We start from the raw sequence: 27,905 nt of genomic DNA, 5'->3' as shown, positions 1-27,905 counted from the left end.
AAATTTTACTAAAAAGAAAAGTTCTCGCAAAAATTCATGCCACAAGCTGTAACACAGCCAAAATGATCACCAAATAAAAAAAAAAGTCCGAGGAGGGTATAAGGTTTAATTGAGTTTTTTCAATGTATATCTTATTTAGCCATTTAGATATTTACCGTCTTCATACATTGTCATTAAGTGTTTGTATGTCTTGTATTCCTGTGCTGTTTTCTCCCTGCACTGTTGCTTGTCTTGTATTGTTATCAGGGCTTCAATAAAGTTGGTGAACACAAAACAAACAACCCTGTCGACCCTTCTCTCTGCGCAGGCGCGAAGAAGGCTTTTCCGGGTACGACACGTAATATAAATAGGCTGGTCTACAGTACGGGTGTTTGAAGCATATACAACACCAATGATTCCTATATGTCCAGTTGTCTCCTTCACCTATGGTGAGTATCGTTAAAAACGTCGAGATTGTTCCACAATCATCTTGAAAGACTGAAGTAATTGTATATGTGTGTCAGAAATAGTAAGGTTGTGACGTTAATGGATAGTCCTTGGACCGCTGTTGCTAACAGTTAGCTTAGCAATACCCTGTATGTCTATCCTCCGCAGTGCCCAGCCGGCTTGGTGAAGATGCCAAAATGGCTACCGGCAATTACTTTGGATTTACCCACGGCGCTGCCGCCCAGTACAGGTAAGGCTACACTAGATACATCTGCTTTTCGGCTACAACATGCTGCCTAATGTTTTTAGCCCGAACGTAAGCTGAGATTCTGTCTTGTACAGGCTGTAATGGTTCACACTGTTGTTGAAGCTGGGGGGGAGGGGGCGGTTATCCTTCTGCTAATGCTGCAGTTGGACGCGGAGTTCAGGCTGAAAAGTGCACTGCGTTAAATGCAGGGGGCTCCGTTGATGTCCTTTGCAAAGATGACATATATTATTGGAAGAGTAATACATTATGAGTTTTATCAAACGCCAACACAATGTACTGTGGTCTGGTATTATTTGGCCGAAATGTATAGTTCAGGTAAGCAATCGTAGTACCCCATTTATATTACTGAGGAATCCACCACCACAAAGTCAGCAAGGTCTCAATCCTCGTATTGGCATCGCAGTGGCAGTCTGTGGCAGGTTTCAGGTTACTGCTTAGATGAGTGGCACTACAGTAGCACTTAAATGAGCTTTTGGGAGATACCTACTGGACTGGTTCAACTAGGGAGGGGCCGGATTTCCTGGGAAATCCCACAGGAGAGAAGTGTGTGTGTGTGTGTGTGTGTGTGTGTGTGTGTGTCAGTGCCTGATCCGTACCGGAACCCGACTTGTTGTACCCATGTGCAAATGTTATAATCCGGGCCTACAACTCGAGGGGTTGGGATACTCAATTGGTGAGGCGTAAGAACAAATCAGTTTTCTGGGTCAGATTAGTTACTGACGATAGTATTTTGTGACAACCGTTCAGAAAAATGTTTGTTGAGCAATCACATTCTACTTTTTTGTTTGTATTTTATTTTATGCAAGTTAACTCTGCCAAGGAGATTATGATTTCACCAGTTTCACATAAGAAATCTGGATTTTTATCCTCTTTGATTCTGAATCAATTCACAACTGTCAAAGATCATTCTTTTTGTTTTTTCTTTCTGTGGTTCCATCAGCATGACATTAGCGTATGGAAGAATTATCCTATCTTTATTCAAGAGCGTAGATTTTCAGTTTGAGAGCATGATTTCATTCCTTTTCAGTGACACAGCTCCTTCTCGTGCTCAGATTTATTCTTCTCACGCTCACATTTTTGCTCGCACTGAGATGTTTGCTGCTTTCTTTCAAAATGTGTGCTTGAACTCAAAAATCACATGCTTGTGCTCACACATCTTCATCTTGCACACAAAAATTTCGCTCGCATTCAAATATGTCCTGAGCTCGCTCAGATCTAAAGTCTGCGCGCTCAAATCTAATGTGCACGCACTCAGAACAAGCACCTCCTCTCCGGTTGAGGAGTCTGCTCAGACTCAAGGCTGTCCCTCCCTGCGCTCAAAATATTAGGCTCGTTCGAGATGAGCCAGGCCTGCGCAGAATCGATCACCGGCGACCACCGCACAATGCATGCCGGTTAGATTTGTGTCCGACTTGATCCCGACTTGCTCTGACGTCATGCACGCGCCGGCAACGATAACCTCACGAGATCAAGGCGGCCGCAGTTTTTAGAGCCAGGCGCCGCAGTTGCTCTCCACCGACTGTAAGACCTGAGGGCATGATGGGAAACGCCTGGCTGTTGCCTGATCAAAGAGCTGATTGGCTCTTAGTTAGGACTACAAACACTACGTTTTGTCGAAAATCCTAATTTTGTGTGTAATTGTTTTATTTAATGCTAGATTTTATGAATCTTATGTTGTGCAATGAAGGTTTAATCTGTTAACAAACATATTTTGTGTGGTTGATGATGATGATAATGATGATGATAATAATAATAATAATAATAATAATAATAATGAAGGTTATTTATATAACACTTATCAAAACGAGCAATCAGTGCTTTACAAGGCAGACAAAAAGAACAAAGGATAGAATACAATGCCAGATACACACATATTCCCACATATATACTGTATATAATTACAAATATAAATACATCAATAAAGACTATAAGAAACATTTGCTTCTCGTCCTCCCCATGTGTAGCCTATATATGTAGCTGTGATAACATTTGGACTGTTAATTCAGTAGTTCAGTTTCTTAAATTTAGGGATTGTATGATTTATAAATGACAGTGCATACGCAATTTCTTCAGCCATAGCTATCCGAACGTGTTCTGCAAACTACAGGTAGCCTACAGGTGGATCTAACAGGATGTAAATGTTTCCTGTATTTTCTTTGACAGCTGCTGGAAACTGTCCGACTGGACTGCAGCTTTTTGTCACCGCCCCCTGCTGCTGCCGCCTGGTCTCGTCCACCTTCCAGGCGAGGCGCAGTTCATCTCGAACGAGCCTATTGTGTTTCACCAGCCAATAGGGGACAGCTAGAGTGTGGACCAATCAAATGATGGATGCCGCCTTGGGTGCGTTCCTTCGCACTTTTTTTGAGCGCTCCGTAGGGGCGGGTATATGGTCTGTTTGTAAAACTGCTTCTCTCAAAATACGCCAATTTATCATATTAGCCAGCTATTTGAATCGTCACCTGTTTAAGACGCCAGCATATTTATGTATAATTAATCTTAAATAATCCTAAAAAGAGTTATCGTAGTTTAGATTTTTTTCAATTTAATATTAGCGGATATAGGTAAGTTATATAGTAGGCTATAAATACGCACAACAGCGTAGGAATATTACGATAGTTGAGTGGTGAAGTACAATGTTAGATGTTGCATTTTAAACCATGGAACGCCGGTTCGCATCCCGGCCGCCGCACTAGCCCTTTTCACACTCACGCTTGCATGCGGGGATCCTGCGCCAATTCTCCGCATCCGCCTCTGTGTGAAAATTTCAGATGCGGTGAGGGGTGAAATTTCGCTGCGCCGAATACGGAGGTAGTATCAGAGGCGCAGTACTGGCGAACCGAACCAGTGTGAACGGATAAGCCGGCGGCGCGGAGTGAGGATGTGTCGATCTGATGGTGTTCACTGTCTGATAACTGAACAGGTCCATCACTCAACAAAATATAGAGAAATGTCACGGTGTAAAAAATCACCACGACGGTCAGCCCTCCCGACCGAGACTTCAGTGAACTTTCCCCCCAGAAAACAGCCTCCCTCCCCGCGAGTGAAAGAGTCAGACAGTCTCCTGTTTACTGATGGTGATTATGTAATTATGTAACTCAGAGAAAAACGTAGGACGTTTGGTGGGTCAGGATCTCAATCACAACACATTATTACAGCATCAATATGATTATAAACAGTCAGCGGGTACATGTTTAGATTAACAGGACGACACCGGGGAACCCGTTGAAAAAAAACACACGTCATCTTCATGACGTGTACCGTCACGCCGGCGCCGGCTTTCTGTGTGAATTACTCTGGTTCGTCTTTTACGCCGGAGCTGCTCGGCTCTGTGTGAACAACCAACGGCGGAGAATTGGCAAACCTCCGCTGCGGCGATAATGCGGCATCTCTGTGTGGTTTAAAATGCAATATCTGGCAGTGTACTTAACCACTCGACTATCGTAACTTTCCTACGCTGTTGTGAGTAGCCTATTTATAGCCTACTATATAACTTAGCTATATCCGCTAATAGGATTAAATTGAAAAAAATCTAAACTACGATAACTCTTTTAAGGATTACTTAAGATTAATTATACATAAATATGCTGGCGTCTTAAATAGGTGACAATTAAAATAGCTGGCTAATATGGTAAATTGGTGTATTTTGAGAGAAGCAGTTTTACAAACAGACCATATACCCGCCCCTACAGAGCGCTCAAAAAAAGTGCGAAGGAACGCACCCAAGGCGGCATCCATCATTTGATTGGTCCACACTCTAGCTGTCCCCTATTGGCTGGTGAAACACAATATTTTGAGCGCAGGGAGGGACAGCCTTGAGTCTGAGCAGACTCCTCAACCGGAGAGGAGGTGCTTGTTCTGAGTGCGTGCACATTAGATTTGAGCGCGCAGATTTTAGATCTGACTGAGCACAGGACATATTTGAATGCGAGCGAAATTTTTGTGTGCAAGAAGAAGATGTGTGAGCACAAGCATGTGATTTTTGAGTTCAAGCACACATTTTCCATATTAGCGAAACAAAAATGGGGCGCATCCCCCTACGAGAGCCCACTGCAACATTTGGATGTAGACAGCAGGCACACGCTAGAGATATCTTGTCCATTTTTGAAAATGGTGCTTGGATGCATTTTGGATTTAATAACTTAATAATTTACTTGGTAATAATAAGGTCAAGTAAGCTATGTTTTGAATACTTGTATGCCATCCGACTGGAAAGTTATCTAAACGGAGTACCAAACTGTAGTATGACGAAACAAGCGGGCCAACCAACACACTGCATCAGTACTCAACCAACTCTGTTTGGGTCAAGATGATACACATTTTTTTAAAATAGAAACTTCATTCAAACATCAATGTCCGGCTCAATTACAATGGTCCTCTAATCCTTTTTTCATTTATATCATTCATACTTTCCAAAATATTCTCCGTTTTCTGCAAAAATGTCTCGATTTTAAAATAATGCCAAAATGTTCCAAAATCCCATATTTTCACACTTTTCAAGCATTTTCAACTCTTTCATGCTTTGAACTAGAAACTCCATTCAAGCTTTGAAATATTTCCCATCTTGACTACATTTAATCGATCATTCACCTGTCAAATCCCATTAAAATTTCTCAAAATATTCAATTTTATAATGGAAGTCAATTAGAAAACCCTTCAAACACACTAATTTTAAACCTCTTCCCAGTCCTTCATACATTCACATAGAAACTGTATTCAAACTATGAAATGTCCACAAAGATTAGGACTTTCTCATAATAATTAAACTTTTTAATATCATAAGGGCTGCACCTAACGATTTTTTTTTTTTATCGATTATTTTTTAGTACTTGATTAATATAACAATGAATTTTTTCCCAAAATAACATTTTAAAACTTGTCCTTTTTTATATTTTAATATTTTATTCAATCATCAACAAACGAATATGACAAAGTATGCACTGCAGGGCATTATTCCCCAGAAAAAAAATAGCCCAGTCTTAACTGGTAATCTGTGTAATCCTAATATATATTACGTTTGGGTGGGGACAAAAAGTAAACGGGACCTAATTTTGGAGAAACGCACCCTGACGTCATGTTGCAGTGGCCAATCACATAAGCATGCGATCAGGAGGGCATGTTATTTAGCATGGATAAATACTACACAGGGAAATTAACTGACATTTCTGTGTAGCGTTAAATTTCACTTTCACTTCAGTTTGGTCTTGTCCCCCAGTTTAAAACGATGCAATGATCTGTCTCGTCCTGGTTGTTTACTGTTATTTTTAGATTTTTAGATGAGGACAAACAATCACTAGTAGGACCAGCATGCTAGTAGCACAACAACATATCAGCTCCTTTTTTTTGGCAAACTGATCAGCTTCCGCTTCAAGTTCTCGAGCATGGCATTAGTACTGCTTACATTCTCTGTTGACGCACGTTACGTAAATCGTCGTTTTACATAATTGATTACATCGACGCGTCACACCAGCCCGACATATCATGCATACTTTTTACACAGACTTTTTACACAGACTTTTTACACAGACTTTTTACACAGTCCTGAAATTCATTATTTTTGAGCAATTTTCACATTTCTACATGGTGTGTGTGGGACAGAGAGTGTTGACAGACAGAGTGGAAAGGAGCTCCACAAAATTCTTCAGTCTTCGATTCACTTCAATTCAATAATTTAAACATCAGCTTGTAGGAAAATTCGTGCTGGGCTTAGCAAGACAGGAGTGCCAACTAACTGCTGCATTGGCTCCCATTAAACTGGGATGAAAAATATCTAGAGGCCTGCAAACACAGCCACTTTTCTTAACTGACCTAGCTACATTTTTGAGGATGCACACACAGTTTCATAGTGTGCTCAGTACACTCTCACAGTTTCTACCATAATGCCATTTAGCAGGTACTGTCTTTCTGGGAGAAGCATGATAATGTTAGGTGAGCCTCAGCTAAAATATTTTATAAAATCAACTCTCTTAGTCAAAGTTACCAGTACCAACTCAGTAACCATCACCATGGCAACCTTGAATGATTCCAACTGGGGGACTGAGACAGATTTGCCAATAAGTGCAGTTTAAAACACACACGAACAAGCACATTCGAACCTGAATGTGTAAGTGTGCACCCAGAATCTTAAAAAAAAGCAATCTTTTGCTTGTTGTTAGTTGACTAGCTCTTTCGTTAGTCTTTGCTAACCATATCCAGCTACTTCATGTCTCATTCAGATTTAAGAAAACACCTAACATTATCATAACGTTAACAATGAATATCGTTATTGTTGGTCAAGCTAGTTCATCGTGGGAAATTTTGGCCATACTTTCTCTGCCATTCTTGTGCGACTAGTTCGCTAATGGCTTTAGCAACATATCCACTGAGCCTTGTGAAAGACAGGATTCATAAGTAGACGGTTAGGTAGGCCATCCAAGCATTTCATTTGGGCCAAATGAAATTATTGGATGAGTTCATCACAGGTCTACAACTGTTACAGATGCAAAGAGTTTTCTTTCACTGCATTTGACTAATGACTGCTGAGGGAATGTTAAGATACTTTCTACAATATAACACAAAATGTTTCTACAAAACATCACCAATCCTAGTTTTAATAGGGCTGGGCGATATGGCCAAAACTGTTATTGCAATATGGTTTTTTTTATATTGATCGATGTCGATAATTATCACGATATACGATATAGTATATTTAATAATAATAACGTTGAATTGACATGAGTATTTTTCTTAGGACAGAACCGAAAAGAAAACAGAAGATTAATTATGGTTCATAAAATACAATTATTTATTGTCAGAATGAATAGGTGACAAACATTCAACAGAACCAACCAACCAAATGGCTTTGTTAAACACTGAATAAATAAAATGATGAATATGTACAACAAATTGCTTATTTCAAATGTGTCTCAAACATTTTTAGAGGTAGTACACTGAACTGAACATTGATTAAAGAAAATAAAATAAAAAGGTAAATGATGAGGATGATTATGCTACTGTATTCTTTGAATATTGCACATTCTTGAGCTTGCAGGTAGTTGTTCAGTTCAGCTTTAATGCCTCCTGTTCTGTAAAACCTGAAGTGGCATGTATCGACCCCATGCATTTGTTTCTCTGCTGTACGATTGGCTGTTGATGTAGTGTTTTATAGGTAAAGGAAAAAGGACTCAAAAATAACTATCGAAAATAAATGTCATAAATTTATCATTGTTATTGTGGGAAATTTTACCATGAAAATTATTGAGACCGTTTTATCGCCCAGCCCTAAGTTTTAAGCTCATGTTTCATTTTGCATTTCGGTGGTATTAGAGCCGGAAAATAGTGCCCCGTCTGTCTATTTAATTCTCAAATGAAATTTGATTCGAGAAACTATCTTGAATCATATGATGACCAAGAATCAGAAGTAACTCATAGGATTCCCATCCCTAGTGCACTTACTGTAGTTGGGTAAATCTCATTTCTCTTTTTTGTAATTTTCTCACTCCTCGCTTGAACTGGAAGTCATTCCTGTCTGCCATCTTGCAGACCATCCCAATTCTCTTATTTGGAGGAGCGATCTCTGAGGAGTAATGAGCGAGGGCACACAAGAGCTGCCGTCACGATCTTTTACTGGCCGACACACCCCATTAGTTATTGATTAGACTGAGATGACACATCACGACATCACTGGAGTTTTGTACCAGAGTGAAGACACAACAGATTAAACTCAACTGAATCACTGTCAAGTTTTGTATTTTGTTTGTTTTCTGATTCACCAGCGAGTTAAAATTTGTCAGCCTGACTGTAGGAGACCAAAAGCACCACAAACAACTTTCTTCATTTATTGGAAACATTTTTCTTTTCATGGTCTGTGTTAAACACTTCAGGCTGATCATTCCTGAGCGTCAGGTTTCATATGTTACGTCATTTCAGTTTTCCCTGAAACATTTAGCCTAAAAATAGTTTCCAGTGTCCAGAAGACACCATAATCACATTCTGGGTCATTACATGATGATTTCACAATCAGAATGTCACTGAATACAGGCAAATAATTAATAAATATATTAAATGCATTCTGTTGTTAACATCCTTTTATTTTAACCCACCGTAAATCAAGTTCATCAGTCTAATTTGTGTGGTGTAGGTCTAAACTATATTCACTATAACTTAAATCACGTAAATGTCTGAACTGATTACACTTTCAAACTGCAGGCACACATTTGCTTTTGTCACATGTGTGATCAAGATCACAGGTAGGCCTATATCCATGGACACTGTGGAAAATCTGTGTATTGGGCGGTCCAGGTCATAAAACTAAACATTGTGATTAATATCAGATGGGCTGCAGGGGTGAAATAATACATCTCATTAATGTCTCTCCGTTAACAGAGCTGTGTGCAATTACGCATGAGGCACATCAGTTTAACTGTTGATTATTTAAATCTCTCGACAATTTTTGTTCTGTTATGATTTAAATGTATATAGATAATGGCCTTTTTGGCATAAATTCATCTGACTTCTCTACAGCTGTTAAAGCTGACTAGTCGGCATCAGAGACGTTTAAGACATCTCATTTGTCTTAAAACATATTTCCTCAGTCCTCTCTCCTCTTGTGGTTTCCTCACGTGTCTCCTCGATTCCTCGGTGGGCTGGACTAAGACACAAGGAAAAGACGCAAGTGAGGGAAACGTGGATGCAGTTTAGGTGAAATGAGCTGCACCTTCCAACATTGTATACCTTCTCAAAAGAAAAAGAACTGATTGGTCAGTTTAAGCTCCTCCTGTTCTGTCCTGCGTCTATCTTGTGCTGGTAAAGAATGTTGATGGTGAAGAAATACAAATTGGAAAAAGGATGAAGAGAACTACTATAGCTATTAATTGCACAGCAGAAGTCACCAGTACAGTACTAAGACAGGGCTCAACATCCCACTGTTCCCCTACATCCCAAAGTCTAAGAGTACTTCATTCTTTCATATTTTATTCTTAAATTGATCTTTATTTTATTTACTTTTTGTCAGACTCGTCCTGGAGCTATGAGCCTAAGATTTTCACTACATGTTGTATGATGATTGTATGTAACTAGAAAACTTTATTTGAAAGAAAGACGTGGTCTGATCATGTTCAATACCTCTGTCTAGTGTAGAGGTGATGTAATTGTGTGAAATCTGAGATTTAACTGTAAAGCAAAACCACTGCCATAACCTCTTTGTCCCACATCATCACATATGCACAGCTCTGTGAACATGGGGTTAAGCTCACGCTCGCATCAGGAATGAAGCTAAGTTGCGACTGGCCAGATAACTTTTTCCATTTCTCATTTGTGTTGCCCTACTAGTCAGCAGCCAGCTGGTGGGGTAGCATACACACATCCCACCACGGTGGCCAGTTACACGGTTCATCAAGCACCTGTGGCAGCACACACTGTGGCAGCGGCCTATGCTCCCACTGCAGCCACCGTTGCTGTTGCTAGGCCTGCACCCGTCGCTGTGGCAGCCGCTACTGCTGCAGCTTATGGAGGATATCAGCCAACCCATGCTGCCACTGATTACGGCTACCCTCAGCGCCAGCCTGAAGTACCTCCACCACCACCACCAGTCACCTCACAGAACTACCAGGTACACTACAAGTTTTCCCCTTTCAAGGCTTCCACACAGATTACACAAACTTGTTTGTCATTTTGATCACATTCTTACGTGATATTAAGAATATCTTCACTGGTGCAATTCACAACTTTCAACCGTTGTGAAAAAACACTGCTTTATCATAAAATTCTATGTCCACAGTCTGCAGGCGCGGAACATACAAGCTAGTTGGCCGTTGGCTGTAGTCCTTGCGATGTGCCGACACACAGGGACAATGTCAGGCGACTAACAGTCTGCCATTGTTGCCGCTAGTGTGACAGCTAAATGACAGTTTGGTGCGTCTGGGTCCTTTTTTATAAATTAATATATAAAATGCATACATAAATGCATTGATTAAATTACATTTAAAGCATTTGAAATCCATTATTTATTTAGCTATTCATCAATTTTCAATGTCAATTTTGAAATTTAGTTTGAAAAGAAGAATAACAAATGTAATTAATTGAATTAAGACAATCAGGCCAGTAGAAAGACCCTTCCTTTTTACCGTTTTGCTTTTCCTTTTTGCTTCTTTATTGATCATTTAACATGACACTTTGCAGGTCAATCCTCACTGTTAAACCCTCTTCTGTTACATTTTCCCATTACATTAGTCTTTAAAGCCACAATGTGGTAGTCCATGAAGTTAAATCATCAGACCAGAGTATATAGTGTACTGGCATGCATGTCTTGCATTTGTTCTTTTTTATCATGATTTTAAATTGTTTGTGTGTTGCCTCTGCCAACTCACTTTACAAATCTGTATCCAAAGATCCAAAGATTTGATATTTGTACTAAAGCATTGTATATAAAGCACTATTATGATGTTCAGGTGTTTCAGTAGAGCTACCATTAGCTGGTTAAGTTGTCCATACCCTTTGTCAAGCCCATTTGAAAATAATTTTTTGATTGGTGCTGATCATCAATGAGGGGAATGTTATTTAATCATAACTAGACTTTGTTTGTTAAAATAAACCTTTAAATAGCACTATTAATCATATTAAATATAATAATTTTTTTTTTTTTTCAGGATTTAGTTGGTTCATCTTTGATTTTTTTAAATTTATAAGTAAATAAATAAAGGGGTTTATTTGTATAAACCCCTTTTTCATTTGACCCATTTCCTTATTGATGGACTTCTTCTTCTTCTTCTTCTTCTTCTTCTTCTTCTTCTTCTTCTTCTTCTTCTTCTTCTTCTTCTTATTATGATTATGATTATGATTATTATGATTATGATTATTATTAATAAACCATTTTGCCAACATTTTTGATACATTTCTTTTTATTGCCTGTTTATGCCAGTTAATGCAATTATTACACTCTCATCTAATTTAGTCCATTTGTGGATTGATTGATTGATTGATTTGTAATTTTTAATTTTATTAATTCCTGCTTTTATTGATTGATACTTTTAGTAATGTGAATTAGACCACATATTAAAAGTTCGGTCAGACTCTTGTCAAATTGATTACGAACTTTAAAAAAAAAAAAAAGTGTTGGTGGTGTGGAAACTGTGCTCTGAAGTTCACATGATAAATTCAGGATAATTGTCACAGCAATTCTGTCAGTAAAACAGACTCACATTGACATGTGACTTTGTTTTTTGTTTTTTGTTTTTTAAACATAAATACTGTTTTTATCCACTAGTTATAAATGGTAAATGGACTGATTATGCATGGCACCTTGATCCAGAGCAATTAACAACTGTCATTTACTGTCATTCAGCCAACCATGTACACACTCACAACGATGGCAGCATCTGGTGAAATTACAATTTTAGTGTTTTTCTAATGACACTTGGACATGTTGAAAGAAGGAGCGAGGGATTGAACCTCCAACCCTGTCACTCTGTCCTACTGTTTCTCTTTGCAGGACTCCTACTCCTACGTGCGGTCCACAGCTCCTGCTGTCGCTTATGACAGTAAGCAGTACTACCAGCAGCCCACTGCTACAGCGGCTGTTGCTGCTGCACAGCCACAACCCAGTGTGGCAGATTCCTACTACCAGACAGGTATGCAAAATAATTAATTTTTCCATTCTGTTATTACACTTTCAAACAACAGACATGTATACAGTAGGACACTGTTATCCAGTGAGATGGTAAAATGATGCTTTAACATGGAGGTTGCAGGTTGAAGACCCCAGAAAATCAATGTGTTGAAAAATAATATATAAACTACAGTGATTTCTGGAGTCATTTTTGTGAGAGAATTTTTCTTCCCGGTCACAAAATACAAACCGGAATTGACATAGTGTAATGGAGTACTGCCAAGCTTATTAACCAGGCTTTATAAGAAATTAATGGCTCTAATTCTTTTTTAAAACACTTTGGAGGTTGTATATGTAACCACAAACGTATAATCATGAGCCTATAAGTGTCCAAGAGACCAGGAACAGATAAGGATTAGAAAAAATAACAGAAATTGAGTTATAATGTGAGGAGACCCAGTGGAGAGCTGGGCATCTAAGTGACTTGTGGCTTGTTTACTCAGATTGTTTGCTAACGATGGCCAACTCTGTTCTCGTCACTTGAAAAGTTTATTATCACATTTCAGACTATAAGAACCAGTGTTGGTTGTCAAGTACTAGCAGAAGTATTGATATCTAGGGTACATTCAGACCAAATCCGGTGGTGTGGCGAAACTCCGCAGGCTTGTGTGGCCGTGTGGCAGTGTCACTCTGCGTGTCTGACATGTTGGGAACCCCAACTGATCAGTTTGCTGAAAAGCGAAGCTGCTATGTTGTTATGCTAATGGCACGCTCGTTCTACTTATGATCGTTTGTCCTAATCGGTGGATTTAAAACAATAATAATTAACCAGCATGCCAGGAAGATCATTAGTTTGTTTTAACTGGGATAAAAGACCAAACCGAGTGATCACAAGTGAAACAGCGCTACACATACAAAAAATCTGTTGTGTTCCCTCCTGTAGCATTCAGCCATGCTAAATAGCATGCTCAGCCACCGACCCGTTCTGCTCTGTTTATGATCTCTGGTCATGCCTCTACCATAGTAGGTTAAGCATGCCGGTCCTACGGTGATCGTTGGCATCCACAAATGTGTTTTAAACTGGTGTACGAAGAATACACATGACACATTACATTCCAATCCACTGTGGTTTCAGTTATTTATGCTGCTAGTCTGATCGCCAGCTTAGGTGATTGGCCATTGTAACGTTGCTTCAGGCTGCTTTTCTCCAGAAGTTGAGTTGGTTTAAAGTTTTTTGGTTTCAATAAGCACAGCCAAAACAGGCTTCCCTCGTTAAAATGAATGGGAAGACATGCGTTTTGGTCACACTGCCTAACCCAGAACATTAACTAATGTGTAAGTATTAGCTTGTATCAGTTGTAACTTGCACAGCAGCTTAAAACTCAACACCACGTTTAACATGCTCTAAAGTTAATGCGGGCGAAAGAGCAAATGTATTAATCTGTTAAACTATCCGACTTTCTCTACAGTTAGAATAAAAAGCCTTGAGGAACAAAGTAGAGCCAATGAAGCACATACTGAAGCTGTGTTCAGCAGCGGTATCTAAACCCAGAAATCTTGGCTTTTTAATCATATAGTTGATTCTGTATTTAAAGTTTACCAATTTGAACTTGTGAATAGATGAGGTAAGAAGTACTTTACTATGTGGACAAATGGTAAAGTTGAGAAAATATTCAAACCAAATCTAAATAATATATATTTGTCTATTATAAGTTGTCCATATTTATACCATCTCTGCTTGATTGGAACTGTTTAATGATGTTAATAATGAGACTGTGTAGCTATTGTGTCCCTATCCGAAGCCAATACAGCTAACAGGCAGGTTGTCTGCTGGGACTATGGCATCAGGAAGTTCTTCCCTCCTGTGTTGTATGTCTAGAAGAAGCTTTATATGGCCTCATTTGGGGACAGTTGATAAAATTAATCGAAATCACAAAGTGTTATACTGTATAAAAGATAAAGATCAAATAGGCCTATATACTGTATGAATACTGCATTAATGGTAAGGCCTGCATGCTGCAGCTGCTAGACTGATGATAAACATGTCCTATACAGTATAAATGAAAACTATTATGTATTCTTAAAGTTATGAATTTCAGTTAGGACAATAAGGTGCATTCAATACAGACGTAAACTAACCCAACCACCAGAACATGACATTGGAACTTTTTTGAAATATTGATAAACCAAATGTACAGTATATGGTCAAAAGGGTAAAAGTGACCAATTTAAAACTAGAAATTAGCATACTTTCAATCAAAGCTGTACAAGCCTCTTATTTTAATGATAGAAAATGTTTTGATAATTTGGCTATACATCAAAATACACACAGACTATCTTTTTTTTTTTTTTCCAAACTAAATACAATAAGCATACATAAAAAGTGAAGGAAAACCTTTTATAACAACATGGCCACCTCGGCACAGAAAAAGTATTAACAAAGGTGAAAATCACAATTTTATAAATGTTATGTGAACGGGTAGTTTGTCAGTTCTGTGAGCAAGCTAATACACAGGACCAGCTCGACAATGTTTAAGTTATGGGATTTGGTGGCTGTTCACCAAGACGATGTCACTAACACTACTGTCAGCTGTGTAGTATTCATAATTACATATTTTCACAGTATTATATTTCATTAGCTGTGTGGCAGCTTTGACTTGGAAGATTATCTTTTAAATTGACAAACATTATATGTGTAGTTCATGGCACAATTCAAGCGGGATCAAAAAACTATTTGTCTCTCAATTCACCACCATACAAAGTTTTTTCAGAAACAAGGTCCCATGGGGCAAACTCGAAGAGGCATGGCTGCGGCCCTCTGACGCCCCTTGACCTTACCATTAACAACATTAATTTTGATAAATAATTCACAACTCTTGTAATTAATAAGATACATTTTTTTTTTACAGCCATAGGTAAAAGTAATACACAAAATTAGTTAGGGATATTAGGATATGTGTGCATATGGTTTGCCCAACAGTTTATTTGTCGCTTCAATAGTTTTACTCATGGAGAGTCATGTGTATCTCAGTTATGAAAAATGGTTTTGTTTGTTTGTGGAACCGCTTCAGCTCAGTTGTGAGACTAGAACTCAAACGAGGGTCAAACTCAAAACTCACACAAATATAGTAGAAGCTGTTATTGAGCAAAAATGTTTGTTTGGGGCTATAAAGGTACTGGATAATGAGTGAGTGTCCATTGTGGCCATTTGAAATGGTCATGGTCAACCGACTTAAGCTGACTAAGCAGGAGCGCCAACTGGCTTTGGCCCATCTCCAGACAGGGAGTAGGCAAATTGATTTTGCTAATGAACTTCAAGTGTCTCAGAAGGCATTTTTACACTGGACAGCAAGCCGCCAATTTGGCTGTCCTTTTTGCGGCTAGGTCCGCGCATTTAGACAGAGCGTGGCATATTGGGGGTCTGTTTTGGTCCACCAATATGATGCCTCGGAGGGTACACTTTTTGCTGCCTCCATTGCTATGTAAATCCAAGGCGTCAATGCGCCGGCAATTGCGTGACATGGGCGGAAGTGTCGAAGACGTGCACTGTTGTGCGAGCCACAGCCGGGAGTTTTAAAAGCAGGAAACAGCTGATCACAGCAGTCAGTTCATCACTTCATCCGCGGACGTCAAGATGAGCAACTGGAAAGCTGCTGAGATCCGGGAGATGCTAACAATCACAGCCGAGAGAATCGTCAATAACCAGATCACAGGGACTGTGAAAGATGGCATTTTGTACGAAAAGGTCGCTGAGGAGTTTAGCTGACGTGGCTTTTGCCGGGAGAAGAAGCAGCCCAACTTCGTGCTTCACGTCACATGTTTACGCCTACCCCGTGCCGGCTTTTTTGAAAAGGAGGAATATTACGCGTCCGTTTCACAAAGACAAGGCGGCAAATTGCAGCCTTTACCTGGCCGCAGATGTGGCGCATTTTCTATCTAAAAGGGGCTAGAGTGTCATTAGCAGACTGGTCTCTTGACATCAGAGCAATAGTCCAGTGCGTGAAAGGCATCGTAGTTGGCATCTGCCCCACCAGTCACAGACGGGGCAGATGACCAGTATCTGAGGACCTATATCTTACGCAACTGGGATGCCACTGCAACACAACTCCAGAGACGTCTGGGAGTTGTCAGAGGAACCAATGTGTCTGATCATGCTTCACCACTATGGGCTGAACGGCAGACGACTGTTGAGTGTGACACCCTTAAATGCCAGGCACCATTGAGCACATCTGCAGTGGCCAGGCAACATGTTGGTTGGACCAACTAGCAATGATCGTCAGTGATGTTCACTGATGAGAGCAGGTTAACCGTGCATCAGAATGACGAGCGGCAACAAGTTTTTAGGTGTGGGGGTGAGCCCTATGCAACGGTCAACATGGTCCCAAATCACAGAGCTGGAGGAGGTGGTGTAACAGTGTGGGCTGGAATATCGATGGACAGAGAAACTGATCTGAGTTTTGTCAATGGGAACAGTCACGGGTCAGTCCTACCTGCAGGACATCATCCAGCCCATCATCCCCCAGTGGTGCCAGTACACCCCAAACTTCATGGTCATGGCTGATAATACACCCCCACATAGTGCTGGTCACCACGCATCTCCAGTAAAAAAAAACAATCTTAATTTGCTGCTTTAATTAGGAAATGTTTTCAATGCATATTTTACGATTTTAAATTATGTTTTCAATTATGTAGATTCTTGAGGGGGAAAATGTTCTGTTTTCCAGACAGCCTCTTGTTCAATCACCCATGCAGAAATTGCGCTGAACACTTTTTAATGTGAAGCAGCAGATGGAGGCTGTTCCCTTTTGCATTAGCAGTAACTAAATACAGCTCCTTACAGTGATGTAAAGACAGCAAGCGGTAAACAGTGATCCTCTTACAATGTTTCCACTAGGATGGAGTTGTAGCTGCGAAGGTGTCACTGTACACAATTTTTTTTTTAATTAATATGTCCACAAAGTACGACATTGGGGAGGTTTATATCTGCTGGCAGCATAAGGGCTGCAAGCAAATATGAGGTGTGCAGAGCTCTTTTTTTTTTTAACTCGTTTGAAAATTCAAACATGAAGGGGCCAAATCAGCTTTGGAGGGGACAATTGCATGACATTTTCTCAAGAGCAATTCCTGAAGGGGACACCAAATGTAGTGCTGAAAGAAAAATTAGTCACCCTGCCAGCTAAGAAATACTACATTGCCACTGCAAACAGTGCCATTTGTGTTTACAGAGAAATACTGGGCGGCAGATTATATTTTTCCCAGGATGGGAACATAGTATACACCTATGTGATTTGACAAACAAGCTATTTATGTGTGACCCTTATCACCCACTAGGTGACCATTCACATCAACTGGGTGTAGCTAGCTAGTTGTCAGTTGTTCTAACAATTATTCATTCTTAACTCTCCTTTTTTCTAGAATTAACTTGCATCACCACAGTGTTGTATTATCAAACAGTGCTAATTTACTCAAATTTAACATTTTCAGTGGTAATATATCTGAGGGAATCTGTCAACAGTCGTTGATTGACAGCTGTAGCATCACGGTGTCCCTCACGCACAGTAAGCCGACCTCCAGGAAGAAGAAAACAATCGGTTCATGTGGAGTATCTACTGATCTTTTATCAACATGGATCAAACAGATGTTTATTTCACAAATCAGTGCTAACTCACGTTTTCTCAACACATGACTGTGTTTGCTGTAATGTTGCTGTGTGACACTCACGAAAAGTTGCATGACAGTTTTTTTTTTTTTTTCCCCCTCCTGCCAGAGTCCTCTTCGTGTGTGACAGCGCAAAATAATATAATGTTACTTTCTAAAGTTATCGGAATGCATCCTCTTTTCCACTTGTATGCTTTTACTCGCAGGTGTGTTAATTGACTTGTAGCTATATGAGGCATCCATGGCGCAAAACAATACATGCTAACTGTAAGATTAAACATAGCCCTCTCCACCAATTGGCTCCTCTTTTCCCTCTCCTCCTCACCTCCCCTTTCCTCCTCCTCTCCTCTTGTGAAAAATATAAGAATTCAGCACTTGGCGGTCATATTTCAGCAGCGGAGGTGCACTGCTGCTAGATGCATATAGGGGAAACAATGTCTTATCCATGAGATAGCATTGTACTCAATTACATGCATTGTTATCCTGTGAGTCCCTTGTCAGTAGGCAAGATCTGAATCCAGCATGGGAATAGCAGTCTCCTCCACTACATAAACAAATCAATCAATTAAACCGGTATTTATTTGTGTATATAGTCATTTTTATAAGTGTCATGCACCAAGTAGTGCCCAGCCCATATGGGCTTACAAGAAACTGATGATAACAACAGCAAGATGGCAACATAACATATCATACGGTGCAGTTCTACAAATTCTGAAAGAGAGCTTTTCAGGGCATACAAATCAAAGAAAATGCATTATGTTGGATACAGTGTTCTCAGTCATGCATTTTCTATAAATCTAGCTATAAAGACAAAGACATAGAGCTCCTTAAAGCCAACTCAACAAGTGTATTCACTCTCCTGTAGTCTTGCTCTCACCAATACTGGTGTATAAATATGTTTGATGGCTGTTTCAGACCATAAATAGTATCAAAATGGGATCTAATTTTCTGAATTTGTCTGGGGGATTATATGTACATCCACAGAGACATACCATCATCAGTCTCTAAACAATTGATCCAAAAGACATTGAAACCTCATTCAGGGACTAACTTGATAAGTACCTCCACTTTTGTCTTTTCTAGCCCCCAAACCAGGATATAGCCAGGGGGTAACATCATACACCCAGAGCCAGCAGACTCGACAAGTGACTGTGATAAAGCCAGCTGCTCCCAGCCCAGCCTCATCCACTTTCTCCATCTACCCTGTGACCTCCACCGTCCAGCCCGCTGCAGCATCTGTGGTCCCTTCGTATTCCCAAAGCCCAACCTACAGCACAAATGCTGTCACCTACTCTGGTAAGCTTTGACAAGGAATTAACTGCTGACTATAATGGTGCAAAACATTGGTCTGAGAGAAAAACATTTTTGGTTTTGGTCTTCACAATTGTATTTAGCCAAGTAAGTCAGTACATTATATTTCTGTACTGCATTTGCCCAACATCTGTCTGATAAATAAAACATAATTGCAGGATGTGTTACTGGAAAATAAAGAATAGTTAAGACAGAAACAAGAGAGAGAGACCTTAATTTAGAGGCATACTATGCAGGAGTTGTCGGTCACCGTTTATTAAACACTATTAGAAGCTGGCATTAACTCACTACCTCAATGAGGCAGACGGAGAGAGCAGCAGAGGTCGAGCAAGCTGCAGAGTAAATGAAGAGTGTGTGTGGCGATGTCACGTTAATTAGATAAATAAAACACAGCGGTTACAGTCTAAAGGGGGAAAAAAAACAAAAAACAATTCTGTAGGAAGCTGCCTCAATGCTGGATTTTGTTTGAAGTCAGCCGTGTAGGCCTACACTTCATCCTGTCCATTCTGTGTGGCCATTGGCCAGCCCTGTGAAGTGTGTCTGTCTTTCTCATGAGGCTGTCATCAGTGTGCTTTGTGAAGGACAGGGCAGCTCCCTCTGCCTGCACGCACACTTTCAGAGACCCTGGTCCCATGACAGTGCACTCCAAAGTCTGGTTAAACTATGCATACAGTGCGCTGCCACAAGTGCAATAAATATATCAGGGCAGAAACACAAGAAATCTTTCCCAAGATCTAGTGAAGGTGCATCACTTACAGTTACAGCCGCCTCGATTTCCTCTCCCAACTGACTGCCCTTCGGCTGCCAGCCAGTTGCCAGTCGGTTCCCAGCCGCTGGGGGTGTGTCTAGCTTCCACTATAAAACATGCCCATTCATTCAATTGCAAGGTGTCACCATGAGATGGTGTGTCCCTCACAAAAAACATATACAGTGTAGATGCCCTTTAAACCTAAACCGTATTCTTCTTTCCTATTACATCTCAGTGGCAAATATAACATTTTTATCCAACTACATTTATTTTAAAGCATTAGACAGTTTAGTTGGTGTTTGCCCTACTGGTTACTTTACTGTACTTACTTTATTTATATTTTATATCAATAATCTAAAGTTGTAGCTAGGTTATGTTATTATAGGTTAAGCCCCCCAGCAGTATATACAGTTATTAAAATAAGTTCATCCTTTACCTGCTGCAGCCCTAAGGGTCTGAAAACATTAATGCATCAATAGTTATAATGCGAGAATAAACTATACGTATATTATTCTGAAAATCGACCATTTGTTTATTCAGTCATGAAAACGACTGTTTATTTAGTGGGTTTAAGTACATGAAATCCCCAGTAGCTCAGTTGGTAGAGTGTGTGACCCATAATCAGGCACCCTGCAGAGGCGTTCGAGTCTGATGCGGGGTCTCTGCCTCTGTCATCTCCCAAGCCGCTCCGCCATGAGAAGTGAAACATCTTTCCCTCAGCGACTTGTTTTACAGTTTCATCAGTTTTTTTCCCCTCCGTTTTCCTAGTACATAAACAATATGGCGTGACTTCTGGTTCACAAGCTTTCTCTATTTTAGCTAAGTACTAGACAAAAAAATGTTCCTCTTGCTTTAAGTGTTATCAGCCCAGCCAGGTTTAGACAGTTTGATTGGAGTTTAGAGCGCTTGCAACGGCTCTCGCTCTCAAGATCTGTCTGTTTTTTTTTCCTGCATTTTGTCAGAGTGCGTCCACAGACACAAAGAGGTCTGTGGGCACACGCTGACAAAATGCGGGACAAAATTCTCTAGTTTATTCAACAGCCCTGCAGCAACCAGATGAGACCTGTTACGATGGCCATTGAATAAGAACAAAGAGATGCACTGTAATGCTAATGATGTGTTTGGCCTCTCTCACTTCCCAAGATAAGCAGAGGATGTTTGTGAACAGACTTTTATAAACTGATTGCATCTCTTTTATCATCCTCTACTGCAGGATGAATTTCTGAGATAAATATCAGAAAAATTATACAGCACAATGACAATGATTTCTGCTGAAAATCAGTCACCTGAATTTAATAGTTCATGCATCTTGTAACCACCCACACCCAGTTAAATATTCAAACCAAATACCTCAAATACAAGTATGATCATGGCCCGAGCATATTTAAAGATTATCTACCATATCATGAGGTCATCAATATTATGCTTCAGCTTTTTGTTTTTTAACAGTACTGCATGATATGGCTGGGGAATTAATGATTTAACAGGACAAACTATTATAGTTTAAGAATCGAAAAAGAATTTTTTCTTGTTTGTTGTTGTAGTTATATAAATGTAATTTCTCCTGCTGTTCGGTTACTGTTGGACCACGCGGTCAGGTGCGTGCGGAAATCCGAGAGAAAACTTTGTTTTGCCATAGTGAAAATATTGTTATTGTGATTAAACACATATTGAATCAGAATATTTCGTTAGGTGAAAGCATGTTGTGGATTTTGGATATGATTTACATCTGTATTTTTTTCAATAAATTTCAGCTTTTGGAATTTTTAACACTATGAAGTCACTTCACATGAAGTTCACATGAAATGCCACGATCTCTGGAGCATTCAAGGCGGACTCAACAGGGACTAGATATCATCATTGCTTCACCAAAAATTGCTCTAATGTGCCTTCCACATTTGCGGAAATACAGAAAAAATGAGCAAATGTTTTTGTCTTTGTATTGTTTTGCGTAGGATTGCAAGTTTTCCAAAGTCCACAACATGTTTTTACTTAACCAAATATTCAGCTTCAATCCATATTTGTTGGCGTTTAGCCTTTGTAAAATAACATTTTCACTGTGGCAAAAAAAACGTTTGCGCTCGGATTTCTACTCTTGATGGCGTGGTCTAACAGTTATCTAACAGCATGAGAAATTGCATTAATGTAACTGCAATAACAAACAAGAAAACTGCTCTTACACTATAATAGATGGTCCCAGTACCACTGCAGTCAGCTGCTCAGACAAGTGCTGCACACGTAGCCTCCTCCTTCCTGTTAAATCATTAATGCCCCAGCCATATTACTTTCACTTTCATGCAGTACTGTTGAAAAACAAAAAGCTGAGGCATAATATTGATGACCCCATCATATGGTAGCCTAACAATGATTAAATATGCTCTGTGTGGGAATCACACTCACACGTGTCAAATACTGTATGCCCATGATACAGTAAGAACAGCCAATTTCACGTTGAAGTAATGCTTCAGCTTCCATCATCGCTTCTCCGCCTGGTGGATGGATAAACCATTGAAACTGGTTTCCACACATGGAAGGGGGCGTTACGATTCAGCCCTGCGTTCACTACGTCATTGCAGGGGATTTCATTCTAGTCACGGATCCTTTGAGGTCCCAGCACGGACCCGTCACAGACCAAAGTTTTAGAAAGGCTTCATCTATAGACTCACGTACAGGTGGAAAAGACTGCGAAGCTCGGAGTTCATGTCTTGTTTCCTCATCCACGTCAGGTGTGTTGCGGAATTAACTATACAAACATGGGTTAATGATTAAGAGTTACCATTAGTCCACTGATTGTTTAGCTAAATATAGGTGCGTTCATACATTTTGTCAGAAATGGTTTTTGAGAAATTCAGTTATACTTTCAGAGAACTCACAGCATCCTATGTATGGAGGATATTTTTGGTCATAGTTAAAATTAAAAGTCCAAATAGAAATTAAAAATAAATATACAATTTAAAAAGATTATTACTACACAATTAGGAATTGGATCATAAATAAACCTTTTGAAAAAAGTAAATCTAAAAAAACAAATTTAAAATGATATTCTGATATATATGTATATATATGTATATATATGTATATATATGTATATATATATATATATATATATATATATATATATATATATATATATATATATATATATATATATATATATATATATATATATATATATATATGTCTTTTTTTGTGTGTGTGTGAATGTAATAACTACTCAACACATTCCTAAATTACCGCACACTCAAAGTAATATTCTGCCGTTTCTTTGCACGAGCATTTCACATCCAGGAATTCACATCGTAAACTCTACCACTGACTACCCCGGTAACAAATAGGCCACATTTTCAAATCTTGACTAGACACGGTCCAGCCATATACTACGTTTTGACCTAGTCTTGTCTACAAAATCTTTTCAAATGGCTATGCGATAGAAGAGCAGGGAGTAGGTTATAAGTAAGCCTTGCATTATACTTTTCCAGGAACCTCGTACTCTGGCTATGAGGCAGCAGTTTACTCAGCTGCCTCCAGCTACTACCAGCAGCAGCAGCAGCAGCAACAACAGAAGCAGGCAGTGGCAGCTGTAGCAGCGACAGCAGCATGGACCGGAAACACTTTCACCAAGAAACCCCCCTTTCAGAGTAAGCAGCTTCGACCCAAGCAGCCGCCCAAACCCCCTCAGATCCACTATTGTGATGTCTGTAAGATCAGCTGTGCTGGCCCGCAGGTGAGTTCAATATATCAGATATGGGTTAATCATACCTTTTTATTTTGCTCAGCATAGTTGAGAAGAGAAAGACTTGGATAAGTATAGACTGATTTTTTTTTTTTTTTTTTTTTTTTTAAAGATGTGTAGTCTAATGATTTAGTTACTCTATATGACTTTTAGTGTCCCAAACAAATGCTTGTCATCCGGTGTTTCTAATGGCTCTGTCTTCCGCCAAACATTGAATGCATAAGACTTACAAGGAGCATCTTGAAGGCCAGAAGCACAAGAAGAAGGAAGCGGCGCTGAAGGTTTCCCAGAGCAACAGCAGCAGTGGAAGTGGTGGAGGGGTATTGGCCCGCAATGCTCAGAACCAGCTCCGCTGTGAACTTTGCGACGTTTCCTGCACTGGCGCTGATGCCTATGCTGCCCATATCCGTGGAGCCAAGCACCAGAAGGTATGGATAAGAGTAGGACATAACATTATATACCCTCAGTTGGTGGCTAAATATAATTTTAACCCTTGTAATGGTAGCAAGACAAAATGGCCCTTGATTTTCCATTCTATTGACTGATATCCCAAATTGAGAGTTTAAGTTTTTAATCATTTTCATAATTTGATGTAATTGTTGCCAAAATGTTTTTTAGTGGCATAGTTTCCATCCATCCATGCACCATCAATACACTCTTTTTCCTGTAACATCATGAAGACAGGATCCTGACTAGTGCTAGGACCTACGTTTACCAAACAAACAATTGGAATGCAGCATTAGTTTAATTGATTACTGCTATAGCAGATGAATGATGCATGCACGCTGATGATGTTTTATTCTTGACTTGTGTTGTAGCCTACGATTCAGTAGTTTTTATCATTGTACAATCTACAAACTAGATGTCTTGCCCAAGTTGATTAGATCCATGTCGTACAATAAACTTTTGAGATTGCTGAAGTCTCAGTCTGTAGGCGTCTTTAAATAGAAATGTCAGACCTGCTGAAAATATTCTTTCTCTCCTCTGAATTCTCTTCTCCAGGTTGTGAAGCTTCATACCAAACTTGGTAAGCCCATTCCCTCTACTGAGCCCAGCATGGTCACTCAGACATTATCCTCCACCACAGCTGCCCCAAGCAAGACCACCACAGCTAACCTGAGCAGTTCCAGTGCCACCAGTTCTCTGTGTATGGCTGCCTCGTCCACCTCCCCTGCCAACAGCTCCAGCCCCCCCTACCTGAAACCTGTCAACATAGTCAGCAGTGGTGTGACAGGTGTGAAGAACCCATTGGCCAACAGCCTCTCTGCTGCCAACTCTGTGTCAGCTGGGAAGAAAGTCAACGCCCCCAAAATCAATTTTGTTGGTTAGTAAGAATATGTTGTGGGTGCAGCGTCTAGCGTCTTGTGAGGTTGGACCTACTTTCTTACTCAATCTTTTTCATGAAATTTCAAGTTTTGCAAAGGTAAAAATCCCTTATTAGAAGTTGTAAAATGTTGAAAGATGATTCCATTTCTCGGAAAATCAGCCTTGTGATTGTGTGACTGTTTAAGTGTGTCAGACAATATAAGGTGTAAGGAATTTTTTGTTCTCACTTTGTCTTAACATGTAAGTAGTGTTGTCAAAAATATCTAAATATCAATACTGAATATTTGCAGGGGGAAATAAATTACAGACCACAGTGAAGATGGACGAGGCCAGAGCAGACACCAAAGTGGAGGCTTCTAAACCTACAATGCCCTCTTCAGGTATTCACGACCCCAAGACTGACATTTCCGACTCTCTGTCCACATCAGCCCTGGCTGCACTGCAGAGTGACGTCCAGCCTGTCGGGCATGACTACGTTGAGGAAGTAAGTTTTGACATACCCGTGTAAAGGCTGGTGCCAAGCTACACTTACTTGGCAGAAATACCTTTAAATCTTGAGTCTAATAATTGGAACTCTTTCGTAGGTCCGAAACGATGAAGGAAAAGTCATCCGCTTCCATTGCAAGCTATGTGAATGTAGTTTCAATGATCCAAATGCAAAGGAAATGCATCTGAAAGGTCGGAGGCATCGCCTGCAATACAAGGTCTGTAGCTGACACGTCTTGCACCACTCCACAGAATTTATACACGTTAGTGTGTTTATCAGGTGTCTCAGAGAAGGCAATTAAGTTCTGAGAGTGATGCATATTTGCTCTTAAAGCGCACATTTGAGTAGTGAATAATCCTTTTGAAGTCATAGATCAGGGGTCTCAAACTCAAATGAGCTTGGGGACACTGCTGGTTTTGTCATCTCGTAAGGGGCCGCTTCAGTGTTTATAAGAAAGCGGAATATTTCAGATAATTTAGTTTTTTATTTCTATTATTAACATAATAATACAAAATGCAGACAGTAGTTTGTATGCATTTTTATTTAAGTTTTTAACAGTTGCAAATTCTGTTTTCCCTACTCTTAAATTACATATTAAAACCCTGCACTGAACTAACAAATTAAATACATTTTTACTTTATATCTTGTCAGACACCTGGCAGCGCTTCTACTCATATTTTCTTCATAGTTAACAAAAAGAAATGCAAACATCTGCATGCAAATAATTTTTTAACAGTGCAAATCTTTTTTGCTAATAAATAACTTATTTAAATGGGGGCCGGCAGGTTGAGAACCCTGTCAGACAGTTTTCATATTTCCATATTTTCCTGTATGTGAAATTGTGTTTTTGCATGTCTTTATTTTTTTTATTTTTTTTTTTTTGTAGAAAAAGGTGAACCCAGATCTGCAGGTGGAGGTGAAACCCAGCATCCGAGCCAGAAAGATACAGGAAGAGAAGATGAGGAAGCAGATGCAGAAAGAGGAGTACTGGAGAAGAAGAGAGGAGGAGGAGCGCTGGAGAATGGAAATGAGGTCTGTTATGGTGTTTTCTTATCAATGGTCCTTAAGGAGGAAAGAAACAGTATATAAATAATATATGTGCATCTACACCAATCTTGGGCTATTGAAAAATACTGCCTCAGGAGCATGTGTTAAAGGTAAGAACAACTTCAAAAACATTAAAACATTAACATTTTATAACATTAATAAACATTAAAGAACAAAACTGTAGAAAGCAGCCAAAAGTGCCATAGGTGTAAACGCCTGGGACTCTCCGACATTAAATCTGAGCTAAGCAAGTCCAATCACTAATTTTTGACTAAGCACTTCTTGTATACCAGAACTTGGATGACAGAGGGTCTTTACAGACAAACCCATTGAGGGAATATCTTTTAAAAGAATGGTGTTCATTCCTCCTGTAGAGTTCTACAAACTCAAACCGGAGCACTAAAGCTATTTGTCATGCTCATGGTGAAACAAAAACTTGCAGCAACACTTCATGTTGGTTGGTCTTTTAATTTGTCAACCACCTGCTAACTAGACATTTAAAATCAGTTTGTACAGTTTTAGACTCGGAGGGAAGACTAGCTGTGGTTTTATATTTTCAGGCGTTATGAAGAAGACATGTACTGGAGACGTATGGAGGAAGAGCAGCACCACTGGGACGATCGACGTCGTATGCCAGACGGAGGGTATCCACAGGGGCCTCCTGGTCTACTTGGAGTCCGGCCTGGCATGCCTGGCCTCCAGCCTCAGGGACCTGTGGTAGGGCTTTTTGATTGTGCATAGTAAAATATTAGCTTGTCGTGTCACCTGGGCACAGCCATTAGCAACTCCATCACCAACTATTAACAGTCATCATACTATCTGGTTGTTGACATTAACCATTCTTCCTGACCAGAACTTGGTTGAAACCATCTACAGTCTTTGTCAGAAGTTTACATACACTTGTAAAGGAAATGTATATCATGGCAGTCTTGAGTTCCAATGCTTCTGTGATGGAATAAATGGAACACATACTACTTTGTCACAAAAACATTCCTGAAGCTTGCTTCAAATCAGAATCTATTATAGATCTTCTGAAAATGTGACCAAATCTGCTGGGTCCAAAATATATATACAACAAATTGAATGACCAATTTTGGTGATGTAGAAAGTTGCGTGAATCAAATTTTTCTTTGTAGCATGGCCTCTTAACTTCTGAGTGATTCTGATTGATAACAGCTGATGACTTTTCTAGTCCCATTTTAATAGGGCGTGTTTGATACACCAACTAGACTCAGCCACAAATACTACAATCAAAAAGTCTAAGGAGCTCAGCATTGATCTGAAAGAACGCATTATTAATTTGAACAAGTCAGGAAAGTC

The 27,905-nt window shown here is 39.7% G+C and overlaps 1 protein-coding gene across 1 annotated transcript in view; it reads left to right on the top strand.

The window, feature by feature from the left end:
- Positions 1 to 357: 357 nt before the first annotated feature.
- The window catches only part of zfr (zinc finger RNA binding protein), a 41,865-nt gene continuing 14,317 nt past the window's right edge, over positions 358 to 27,905 (top strand). Inside the window, exons 1-12 of the mRNA XM_073465676.1 lie at positions 358 to 428; positions 595 to 676; positions 10,001 to 10,280; positions 12,159 to 12,297; positions 19,017 to 19,229; positions 23,472 to 23,716; positions 23,950 to 24,153; positions 24,728 to 25,049; positions 25,342 to 25,535; positions 25,636 to 25,755; positions 26,425 to 26,570; positions 27,146 to 27,302. Of these exons, the coding sequence (XP_073321777.1) occupies positions 392 to 428; positions 595 to 676; positions 10,001 to 10,280; positions 12,159 to 12,297; positions 19,017 to 19,229; positions 23,472 to 23,716; positions 23,950 to 24,153; positions 24,728 to 25,049; positions 25,342 to 25,535; positions 25,636 to 25,755; positions 26,425 to 26,570; positions 27,146 to 27,302 (2,139 nt within the window). The 5' untranslated portion in view covers positions 358 to 391. The remainder of the gene's footprint in view (positions 429 to 594; positions 677 to 10,000; positions 10,281 to 12,158; positions 12,298 to 19,016; positions 19,230 to 23,471; positions 23,717 to 23,949; positions 24,154 to 24,727; positions 25,050 to 25,341; positions 25,536 to 25,635; positions 25,756 to 26,424; positions 26,571 to 27,145; positions 27,303 to 27,905) is intronic.

Source organism: Pagrus major, chromosome 5, assembly GCF_040436345.1.
Source record: "Pagrus major chromosome 5, Pma_NU_1.0".
Classification (NCBI taxonomy): domain Eukaryota; kingdom Metazoa; phylum Chordata; class Actinopteri; order Spariformes; family Sparidae; genus Pagrus; species Pagrus major.
This window is presented reverse-complemented; position numbering and strand designations above follow the sequence as displayed.